The sequence below is a fragment of the Dendrobium catenatum genome, unplaced genomic scaffold (assembly GCF_001605985.2).
Source record: "Dendrobium catenatum unplaced genomic scaffold, ASM160598v2 fragScaff_scaffold_146, whole genome shotgun sequence".
Taxonomy (NCBI): Eukaryota; Viridiplantae; Streptophyta; class Magnoliopsida; order Asparagales; family Orchidaceae; genus Dendrobium; species Dendrobium catenatum.
The window spans coordinates 959,811-972,179 of record NW_021318608.1 but is presented as its reverse complement, the minus strand read 5'-3'; the positions used below and the strand labels follow the sequence as shown (position 1 = coordinate 972,179).

Sequence of the window (12,369 nt, the reverse complement as noted above, 5' to 3'; positions counted from 1 at the left end):
CAAAAAAACTGCTCGATCTCACCCAGGAACGCGAATCGCCCTCTCGTCGCCCGGTCGTCGCTCCAAGAATCGCAAGCCTTCGGGTTTTTTCCGGGTTTTTAAATCTCCTCTCCTCTCTCTCTCTCCCCTTCAGAAGATACCATATCATCATCTCTCTTTCTAGGGTTTGCAAATGGTCGATAAGATATCCGATTGTGTCACCAACGACGCCATCAGTCTTTTTGCGGCTGACCAGGCACCTCAATCGCAAAGTTTTAAAATGGTCGTAGATGAAAATACTCAATTTCAAGAATTTATTGCTCACCCTAAACAAATCAGGAATAAAGATACCCACATTGCACTGCGAAATGCATTGATTGATCATTTGTGGGATCAATATATTAATTCTAATGTGTTAGTTCCCTGTGTTTTTTTTCATTTTTATTTATTTGTTCTAATGTAATTTTCATTTAATAAATGTTTGTTTATTTAGGACATATTTATATTTCAAATTAATATTCCTTTTTTGATATTACAAAATGGATTCCATTGGAGATGTGCATTTTTTAAGTATATGACATCTTAGAGTGCGAGTTTTTCTAGTGGAGATGGCCTAAGAAAATAGCCCCTAAAACCCTCTTGACACGTGACTGTTATTTTCTCAACTGGGTTGAGAACGACGAATCTCCATTAGTGGATACCCTATCACCATCTCTCTTTCTAGGGTTTATAGATGGCCAGCAATATGTCTGATCGTGTTGCCAATGACGCCATCATCCTCGTTCGATGGCTCACTAGGCACCTCAATCATAAAGTTTCGAAATGGTCATGGATGAAATTACTCGATTTCAATAATTTATCATTCACCATAAATAAATTAGGGATAAAGATGCCCATATTGCACTGCGAAATATATTGTTTGATCATTTGTGAGATAAGTATACCAATTCTAATGTTTAATTGCATGTGCATTTTTTTTGTTCTTATTTATGTGTTTTAATATAATTTTAATTTTATTTGATAGATGTTTATTTATTTAGGATATATTTATATTTTAAATTAATATTCTTTTTTAAATATTAAAAAATTGAGTCCATTTGAGAGGTCCATTTTTTTAACTATATGATATTTGGAGCGAGAGTTTTTCCAGTGGAGATGGCCTAAGCAAACGAACTTTTATTACGTCTTTGACCGGACGTAGATCAAACAATACCTAAAAGTTGTAAGCAAACAGCCCCGAAATCCCTCTCGACACGCGACTGTTATTTTCCCGACTGGGTCGAGAACGGCGAATCTCCTTGAGAAGATACCCTATCACAATCTCTCTTTCTAGGGTTTGCAGACGGCCGGCAAGATGTCCGATCGTGTCGCCGACGACGCCATCAGCCTCGTTCGGCGGCTCACCAGGAACCTCAATCGCAAAGTTTCTGACATCGTCCTCCTTCTCCTTAATCACAAGGTAATCCTGCAAGAGATATTCCCTATCCGACCACGTTGATCTTGTTAACCTTCTAGGACTTGCTTTTTACACCTCCCCAACTCGATTCACAGAGTGCCGGCTCGTTCGGAGCTGTCGCGGGACTTGCCATCGCCGTTGTCTTCACATGGAAGTTCTTGAGATCGCCTCCGGACCGGGGGCGGCGGCGCACCCCAAAACGCAATGTTTTGCCATCTGCAAATGGCGGCCCGTCCAGTGGAGTCGCGGCAGAGGATCCTCCTACTGTGCCCAATTTGAGAGATTCGGACGGGGTCCAGGAGAACGGCTCTCCTTATGAGGTAGCGTCACGGTTGCTAAAACTAATTTTTTTTGTTTCGGCTACAGTTACTGCACTTCTGCCACCGTATATACTGGGTTATTTTATTTCGACCCTTTCAGCTTAGTCTTGGACAAATTGTGAGGAAGAGGCTTGGCGGATGCCGGAAGGTACGTGGAGTGATTATTTTCGTCAACCAAATAAATTTGAATTTATACGTCCAGAAATTATTCTGTTATCTTTGGGGAAAAAAATTGTCAAATATTTTGACCAAATTTTGATCAGGATGAATTTCATACCGGTTAAATTTATTTTGAGATTAGCAAAACCCAAGTTTTGATTAATAAATGATTTGACTTATTTTAAAGAAAATCTGATGGATATAAAATTCATACTTATCACAATTTGATTAGGATATATCCTGGCCCAAAATTTCTTTTTATTTTTGTTGGTATTTAAGAGAGCTTTGATTCTGTGAACCGTTGAGTTTACATGTGGCCTATTCCATAGGCTAAGCAAGAAGCTTGTAGGCTTAAAGCCTTAAATTGATGTTGAGTTGGTTTACCAAAAAGATGAGTTCACATAATTATACGAACTAGGCATGACCTAGGGAAAATCGTAGTTCATTTGTAAAGGGAGAGAAGAAAGAAGAGGTGATAAGAGTTGGAGGATTTTTATTGTGAATCATCAATACTTGCCCTTCCAATACATTATAGGTGCCTTTTGTAGAAAATGATCGGTAATACATATTAAAAATATGTTAGACAAATGAATCAAGTTATTTTGTGTACTTATTGCACATTAACATAATGAACACGTGTAAAGTTTAAATGGATGTGCTTAAAATCTAATATGGAAAGTAATCCAACAATTGAGATTATCCTATCCTCTATTTGGGCTGCAGAAACATTTTGTTGAAGAGTTGGAAAAAGGTGGCTATTGTGGTAGAATTGGTATGTGCACTTCTCTAAGTGAACCCAAACGTGTTCTAGTTTGGAAGTTGTGAAGGTGGCCAATAACCATCATGAGTGACCAATGGGTTGTCAGTGAATGAACAGCTAGTGGAAGATATGGGGGCATTGGTGCTAGATGTCAACATATATCATGAATTGGATCAATAACTTGAACAAGGATCCTATAACGGTATGGCTATGACAGTGTGAAGTTAGTCTATATGAATGAAGATGCAAACAATAATACAGGAAATGGAGGAGCATCCTTTATGACTATCTCAATAGAAAGTGAAAATATTGGACATTATGCCGTAGTATGTGAGCATTTAAATCTTGGTCATATGGTGGAATTAGTGGAAAGATAGTTAAAAGATTGAGTGGGAAACAACATAAGATATTGAGAAATGATCTATATCTCTATCTTTAATGGTTTGGGAGAAGAAATCGTAGCAAAAGGCTTCATAGACTCGAGTGCATCATTTATTCTCTAGCATAGTCTTATGTTTAAGCTCTAGATTAAGTTCAACTATAGGTTGATCATCACAATCCGGATCATTATATCTATATCAACATACTCATATAAGCATACACATCCTCAATTGATTCTATTGAATTCTTCCATGGATCCAAATAATCTATTTATTCTAATTAATTTTTTAATCTTATTGTTTAGCAAGATTTGTTTCTTTGGAATTTCAATCCTTTTCTTTATACAAGTACTTGTTGCCTTCCATTATGTTGAGGTTGATTTACATAAGATGAAAATGTACAAGTAGGAATAGAAAGTTGTCGATATGGGCACTAATATGGTGGAGATCAATATTGATCATTTTCAGTACATGATCTTGAGATTGTGGGTAATTTGTGGAACTTGTATATTGATCAAGGAGATTAATTAGTTTGTATCATGATCTTGATTATTATATAAAGGCCATGGTGGTCTATCATTGTCATAAGGGGTTTCAAGGATTGCTCATATTATTTATGATAATATGATGAACTTGATCATTCAACACAACCCTTATTATGATATGATATAGGATTATGATGTGGATGTTGACATTTTTTTTGTTAACACAAGGCCTTTTGACTTTGGACTCTTTCGTTTCGTGATTCTTCAAATATGGTTGTGTTAGTCCATTATGGAGAGATTAGAAGTCCTGCTTGGTTGTTCCATTGGTTATGACTTAGTGAATTCATTCACAGGAGAGTTTGAATACCATCAAAGTGACATAAGAATCTATTCTTTGACCTAGAAATAATGAAGATCAAGCATGTTTATATAGTGGAGGCTTGGATTTCCATCACTTAATTGCATTGATAAGTCTTCTTCATCACAAGACAAATGTTTGCTGATCAAGATGTATAAAATCAAACTTCAATAAAGTTCCATTCAACTTTGGTCAACCCTTTGCTCATTATGAATTGACATATGCTCAAATAATGATGTCACACACTTACCAGACTAAGCATGGCTAATGCCAAAATATTTGGTGACCCTACTCTTTTTTCCATTATGTCATGATTGATCACCACTTGCAATAAAACTAGATATTATAATTTAGGGGTAACTTAAAATCTTTCTTTTGATGCGTAAGATGAACAATCTTGATTAGACTAGGACATTTTTAAATGTTATTCTCTATATAAGCAAGTGCTATGTAAAAATGAAAGCAGTTAGTAAAGAGAAATAAAAATGTCTAATTCAAGTAATTTGAAAATATCTTGGTGATTTTTTTCTTCCTTTTGAAATTCTTTGATGAGAACTTCATTTATTTTTGTAATTCTGATATGTCTTGGTATCCAAAACAACAAAATACTTCACGAGATTCAACAAAAAAATAAATTATAATTGGTAGAAAATCAAATACGAACCACGCAAGATACAATGATCCTCTTTTGAGTGGAGAATCTTCTCTCCCAAATTCTAGACGCCCCTAGAATCCCTCACACAAGAGAACTACAACACTTAAAATAAAATTCTGCATAAGAAAAACTCTCATAAACCCTAACTTAGACTGAAATAAGCTCTCCACCTATTCCCTCATAAATCAATCACTTTCCTAATGCATTTCCCTCTCCTATTTGATTTCCAATTAGAAAAATCCTTTTCTAATTGATCCTTGCTTAACATAGTGTATTAACTCCTTGATGGGCCCCACCACAAGAGCCGAATCCTCCTTCTCTTGCTTCCACCATCTCCTCCTGGGCCAAAACCACTTGGACAGGCCGTTCTAGGTCTTCCCGGGTATGAGCCTTGAGGTTTGCTAAAGCGGAGGACCATGTTGTAGCGAAAGCCGTATCAATACCCCCCCCACAAAAGTAATGCAGGGAACTACAGTTAAATAATCTGGTAAGACTCCCATGTGGCCTTGTACTCTGGTAGATCCTTCCACCTGATCAACACTTCTTTGCTTCCTATTGCTCCCTCTCACACTCCTTATCCCTCAGATGGTTCCGACAACACCTCCATGTCATCTGTCAAGGTCGGGGGCAGTGTAGAAGATGGAATATACTCTCCTATCACCCGTCGCAACTTGGACATATGAAACACCGGGTGGATGGCTAACGACGGTAGTATCTATAGGCGATAAGCCATGGCCTCGATGTGCACCACTATTTTGTAAGGACCAAAATATTGGGGTGATAATTTATCATTCCGTCTCTGTGCCAAGGTTTTCTGTCTGTAGGGGTGAAGCTTCAACTAAATCCTGCCCCCTACTTCGAATTGAATGTCCCTCCTTTATGCATTTGCTTTCCTTTTCTTAATTTGTTGAGCTTTTAGCAAATCCTTTTCAGTTCTACCAATATTTTATCTCAGTGCTCCAAGTACTGATCTATTGAAGCCACCGGTGTGTTGCCCTGTCCATAATATATGAAGTGCGACGGGTCTCTTCCATATAACAATTTGAATGGTGTTGTCTGAGTTGCTGAATGATAGGAAGTGTAATACCAATATTCTTCCCATGCCAACCATTTTGCTCACAATTTGAGTGTGCTCGATATGAAGCACCATAGATAAGTCTACACACTACGATTAACTACTTATGTCTATTTGTCAGTCTGATGATGATAAGCATTGCTTTTTTTTCAAAACTATTCCCTACATCTTGAACAACTCTTTTCAGAACTGGCTTAGAAAGATCTTGTCTCGATCCAACAAAATCGTTTCTGGGATCCCATGTAGTCTGATCACCTCCCTCATGAAAGTCGTCGCTATTGATATTGCAATATACGGGTGGCGATGGGGAATAAAATGGGCATACTTACTCAGTCAATCCACTACCACTAGAATCATAGTGTATCTTCTTAACTTGGTATGTATTTTGGACCCCCACATGTCCCCCAATGGTCGTCCCATGGAACTCCTGAAGTAAGCAAGGAATGTAAGAAGAGGTATTCGGGAGTACAAAACTCCTATAACGCAACAACTTCTATCTCACCACTGAATACCCCTAATGGCTATTCTTGTCTCCTGTCAACTCCTCCTTGATTTTCCTCAACGCGGCATCAAGTTCACTTTCTCTCTTTAGTGCTTCCCAATGAACCACCAAGGGCACAGATAATGCCATCATCTATGGTTCTCCCATGCACTTGGACAACCCATCTGCTTCTCTGTTTTCCACTCTAGGTCATTACTGTTTCTTGAAGTCATAGCCCAGTAATTTAGAAGCCACCTTTGATGCTCTTCAGTGACCATTCTTTGCTCCAGCAAATACTTCAAACTCTTTTGGTCAGTTTTGACAATGAAATGTCTCCCCGATAAATACGATCGTCATTTTTGAATGGCCATCACTATTGCCATAAGTTCTCTCACATAAAACGACTTGAGCCTTGATATGGCCGTCAACACTTGACTGAAATAAGCCATCGATATTTGGTTTTGCATGAGTATCTCTCTTAGCCCAAACCCCGAGGGGATCTATCTTAACTACAAAAGGCTAGCTAAAATCTGGAAGAGCTAAGACTGGCACACTAGTCAATCTTCTTCAGCTCCTCAAAGGCCTGGGTGGTTGACTCTCCTCACTTGAAGTGTCCTTCTTAAGTTGTTTTGTCAATGGCCTTGCTATCGACCCATAGCCTTTCAAAAATTTACGATAGTAGCCCGTGAGTCCCAAGAATTCCCTCAACTCCTTCAAATTCCTCGGTATTGGCCATCTGAACATGGATTTAATCTTACTTTGGTCTGCTTTCACTCTCTTGAGATATCACATGCCCTAAGTATTCCACTCTTGCCTGGGCAAAAGAACACTTCTTCTGATTGGCAAACAAAGAGTGTTTCCTTAAGGTGATCAACACCCCTATTAGGTGCTCCAAATGCTCCCCTCCGATCTATTGTATGCCAATATATTGCCAAAAAATACCATCACAAACCTGCACAGGTATGGTTGGAATACCCTATTCATTAAGGACTGGAAATCGAATGACGCGTTATTGAGGTCGAAAGGCATCACCAGGAACTCATAGTGTCCCTCATGCATCTGAAAAGCTATTTTATTGGGTGTCGCCTGGTCGCATTCTGATTTGATGGTATCCGGATTTAAGTCAATTTTCAATAATATCACATATTCATGTAGCTCATCTAACAACTTATTAATGATGGGTATGAGAAACTTGTCTGGTACTATTTCCTAATTCAGGGCACGATAGTCTACACAGAACCTCTAGCTTCCGTCCTTTTTTCCCCAACAATACAGGACTAGAGAAAGCGCTCACACTGGGTTTAATAATTTTATCTTCAAGCATCTTCCAAATCAACTTCTCAATCTTATCCTTTTGAACTGAGGGTAGTAGTACGACCGAACAATGATGGGGGATACTCCTCTTAGAACAATAGAGTGCTCGTGCTCTCTTGGGGGTTGCAATCCTTAGGGAGGATGGAATACCTCTTTGAACTATTGAAGAAGGGGTTGGACAATTTCTGGAATGTCCTCTCCATCCTCTATCTCACCTCCCTCCAGACTTTGAAGAAACACTAAGAATCCCCCTCCTTCCCCTTGTCGGGCACGAACCATGGCTTTCAGAGAAACCATTACTTTAGATAGCCCCCCCGTTAAAAAGCCCCCCCCCCCCCAAAAAAAAAAAAAAAATTACCACATTTATTCCCTCCACTTGGATCTCCATGGCAAATGCTTTCCACTTTACCTTGGTCTCCCCCAAGGTTTGGAGCCACTTCATCCCCAAAATTAAATTAATAATTTCCAATTCAAATGGGAGAAAATCCTTCCTAATGTGAAGCCTTCGCAGCTCTACCATCAAAACCTGACATATCCCTCTTCTCTTCTCTATATTTCCTGTGCCCATCATCATCCAAGCCATCCTTTGGCGTCTCCCTTTTAATTGGTACAGTTTGCTGCCTTAGTACCATGAAAGTGGTTGTCGTGTGGTAAGAGCCTCCTCCACTGTCCCCTTTACGACTCTTCTGTAGTGACTTCTTGTTCTCAATAATTTATGCCAACTCCATTGCATCTCCCAGATCATGGGCTCTTGTCACTCGTACTGTTGCCCTCAACTCTGTTTTGAGGACATTCATGAATTTTCTTTCCAACATTGCCTTTGATAACCTCCCTACTCGTCCTGACAGAAGCTCAAATTTTTCACGATACTCCATCACAGTGCCATCCTGTGTCAAGGCAAAAAATTGCTCATAGTAATCCCTATCCTGCTCTGCTTGAAAGTGCTCCAACAAGTATTCCTTGAACTCATCCCAAGAATGGATTGGTTACCTCACCTCTCGCCATTGGTACCATGTCATTGCCTTCCCTTCCAGACATAGAGCGGTGGCCATGTATCTCATTTTCTGTCAACCTGTTCACTGTAAAATATCTCTCCACCTTATATATCCAGCCATGTGCGTTATCCCCTTCAAATAGAGACTTTTAGCTTTATAATCTTCATATCCCCTTCGCCCCAATGCACCCTTCCGCCTCCCATACCTCCCATGGCATGACCATTATGGTCCCTCCACGGCTCCCTTTCTTCCCTTCCCCATTTGTATCCCCTCCTTCCTCCAAATTAAGCCTGCTTGCTCTCTTCTTCCCATTCCCTCCTCCCTACATACTCCCTACCCATCCCCTTTCTCGGAATAGGCTCCAAGTGGAGTATTTCCTCCTCTCCTAAAATTTCCACCTCCCCTTCTTCTCTCGTCATGTCATCTTTCCAATTTCTTCTCACCTCGACGAAACAATTTTAGTATGAAGCTCCAACATCCTCTTCATCATCTCCTCCATGTTTCTAAACCTTCCTTTTATTGCTGAAATACATTCATTCATTGATTCCACATCCGCCCGTAGTTTCCTTACTTCCCCGTCCAACTTTTCTTCCAATGCCTTAACTTTTTTTCCACCATTGGTACCTAGATCAAGGTTCTCTCGGAAAAAAACAACTTTGATGAGGCTTTGGCCTCCTAATAGCAAAATTTAGCATACGACAAGGAAAATCGCAGCAGAAATCAGCAACAAAACCTAGATTTCTATCCAAGAAAGGGCTCTTATGCTAATTTGATACGTCTTGGTATCCAAAACAGCAATATACTCCACGAGATTCAACACAAAAATAGATTTTAATTGATTGAAAACCAAATACAAACCACGCAAGATATAATGGTCATCTTTCGAGAGGAGAACCTTTTCTCCCAAACCCTATACACTACTAGGATTCCTCACACAAGAGAAATATAACCCTGAAAACAAAATTCTATATAAGAAAAACTCTCCTAAACCCTAACTTTGACTTAAATAAGCGCTCCTATTCCCTCCTAAATTAGCCACTTTCTAATGTATTTCTCTCTCCTATTTGAATTTCAATTAGGAAATGGAAAAATCCTTTCCTAATTGATCGTCCTTTAACATAATGTAATAACTCTTTGCTGGGCCCCAACATAAGAGTTGAAGCTCTCTCCCTTCCGCCATCTCCTCCTGGGCCGAAACCACCTGGACCAGCCGGTCCAAGTTTTCCAGGTACATGCCTTGTGGCTGGCTGAAGTGGAGGCCCCTGTTGCAGCGGAAGCCATATCAAATTCTTGAAGTTTCTTTGGTAAGGATGTTACCCCATTTGATTACTTATATTATCTCTGACTCTATTATTGTTACTCTCTATTAAGCTAGATAATTAGGCCTTGGTCGACCATTAAACCATAATTGTATTTTCATTAACCTCCAAATAATCCTTAATAATTATCTCATCTTTCAATTCCTATAAAGCCTTACCACCATTCTTTTTTATTTAGCATTAGAACTATAATAGTTAGTAAAAGGGAATAATTTTGGGGTTTTGTAGGTATTTGGATGGTGGCATGGGTTTAGAGGATTGTGCAGAGTATTTAGGTTGTAAGCATAGTGACGTGGTCAACCAAGCTATAAAGTTGGGAGCAACAATAAAGAAGAGGGGGGCATAATATAAGTATTCGGAAGGGATGATTTTAACATCGAAGTCTTTATAAAGTTGAATACAACTTTTACCGGAGAACTTCATGGGAAGAAGAAAGCTACTAATCTATCTTCAAATTACTTGTAAACCAACAAACAATTTTATTTCTTTGCAATGATTCTTTTATGGTTACATAACTTGCCTTTATAGAGGATGTCGTGAAATAATCCTAGACTAATCACGGGTGGCTAGCCTATCACATAATGGAAAATTTTAAATCACTCTTTAGTACAATATTTAGTTTATTGATGGCCAAACATGACATAATTGAAAAGTGAGTGTTTGTAAAAATATGCATATGATGTATTTCAAATGCTTTAGATCTAAACCTCACTTTTTTTGGTAAGAGAGCGACACCTAATTTAAGCACATATTGATCCATAGTGATGAAAGAACAGACCTTGTTTTAATGAAGTTTGATTAGTCTTGGTCATCATATACTCTTGTGGTTGAGGAGGCCAACCATGAAAATAACGGGTGAAAATCTAACCATCCATTTCATCCACATGTTTGATTTTCATCATATTCATGCTTGAAATTAGATTCCTTTGTTGCATCATCTTTTTCATACCTGCATGGAGTTGGTCATAACTTGCTTGAATTATTATTAATGAAACAAGTTTTTGTCGAAGGAGGCTTGAAGTGTATTAAATGAACATAGTCTCACAATGGGGTAGCTTGAATATATTTTTTATTGTTTACCACTATGGAAGGATTTATAATAGTAAGAAGACGTTGATTAACATTTGCATATTTAGGAAGTGCACATGATGTTTTTGGTATTGAAGAAACTATATTATTAGAAATAGCTGTTGGGTACTGGATAGGTTTATGGATGGAGAACTATTTATAGACAAGTGGACCTTGCCTATGGTTTTTGAATGGGCATTGGAATAGGTTTAAATGTGAACTTTTGTGGAATTGGTGTAGAAGATTTCTCATGTGACTAAATAATTTTAGAGTTGTCAGTTGGAGGTTTCTATGCATTAAGACTACTTCAGGATTTTAATAAAGTGGAGGTGCCAATATATCAGCAAGGTGTTGAACACTAATAACCAGTTTCTTTGATTAGATATTTGACATCTTTCAACTTGTTGTGTAATGTGTCAAAGGTATGATTAAGTTTATTATTTTATTTAAAGTCTTTGTTAAGGTTTGCAAGATTATCCATTGACACATGTTGGTGTGCTAAGATGATCCACACAAAAGAAATAATGACAAATATGAAATATTTATAGGTCTTATGTATTGCTAATCAATCAATGTTGATAAACATACTCAAATAAATTCTTACCAACTTCACCTTTGAAAGGAGTTAACCACAACTTGAATTTTGATATTTTATGGTAAATTATTGATGGTTGCTTTTCTTGGAGATTCAAATTCTTCCATAGGATGCTAGGTATCTGCTTTAGCTTTGATACTAAATGTAGGAGAATAATGGAGAGTGGGGTGGTATGTGTTTATAATGTTGTGTGAAGTATTTCCGGGTTTGGGAATAGTGATGCGACAATAAAGAGTGGGGGAGGGATCATACAAATAATCAAAAAGAGGTAATTATGATATTTTGAAGTTTACACCGAAGAAACTTCATGAAATTATAAAGATGATTTATGCTTTCACTAAAGAATTTGAAAGGGAAGAAAAAAGTCGCCAAACTATCTTCAAATTATTTGAACCAAGCAAACAATTTAATTTCTCGTAAATGATTACTTTCATGGTTACATAATTCTTGCTTATATAGAAAATAGCATGCAATAAGTCTGCTAATTAAGGATGACTGGCTTATGCATTAATGGAATGTTTTAAATCATTCAATTATGCTATTTAGCTTGTTTGAAATCAGCTAATCAATAAACTTTTTTGTATGAGGAAATTATTTTGAGGGACATCACGAATCAATTCCAATTATACATAGGATTTTAACTGCGGCATGATGCTTATGTAAAATCATCTTCTCCATGGAAAAGATGCGTCTATTGCCCATCATGATTTTGATTTTATGTATGCTTTGCACAGGTGACTTGCCAGCTGCTTGGTGTCATTCTGGAAGAAAAAAATCCTGAAGAGCTTCAGGTTGAAATCAAAACTTCAGGCTTTCTTAGATTCTAGATGCATAAATATCTTCAAGTTCAAAACCTTTACTTGCAGAAACATGCTACAGTGAGGCCTTCTGTGGTTGAAGTTCTTCAAGAAATTACCAAATGTTGTGATTTTTATCTAATGGAGAGAGTTCTTGATGATGAGTCTGAGGT

The 12,369-nt window shown here is 38.0% G+C and overlaps 1 protein-coding gene across 3 annotated transcripts in view; it reads left to right on the top strand.

Annotated features, from left to right (window-relative positions):
- Window positions 1-1,165: 1,165 nt before the first annotated feature.
- LOC110114358 (peroxisome biogenesis protein 22) overlaps window positions 1,166-12,369 on the top strand; it is a 42,873-nt gene continuing 31,669 nt past the window's right edge. The window contains exons 1-5 of one of the 3 annotated variants that reach the window (XM_020847214.2): window positions 1,167-1,438; window positions 1,531-1,755; window positions 1,856-1,903; window positions 12,134-12,190; window positions 12,266-12,367. In XM_020847214.2, the coding sequence (XP_020702873.1) occupies window positions 1,334-1,438; window positions 1,531-1,755; window positions 1,856-1,903; window positions 12,134-12,190; window positions 12,266-12,367 (537 nt within the window). In that variant the 5' untranslated portion in view covers window positions 1,167-1,333. Of the gene's footprint in view, window positions 1,439-1,530; window positions 1,756-1,855; window positions 1,904-12,133; window positions 12,191-12,265; window positions 12,368-12,369 lie in introns of all 3 variants that reach the window. The other 2 variants (XM_020847213.2, XM_020847215.2) reach the window with 2 other exon arrangements.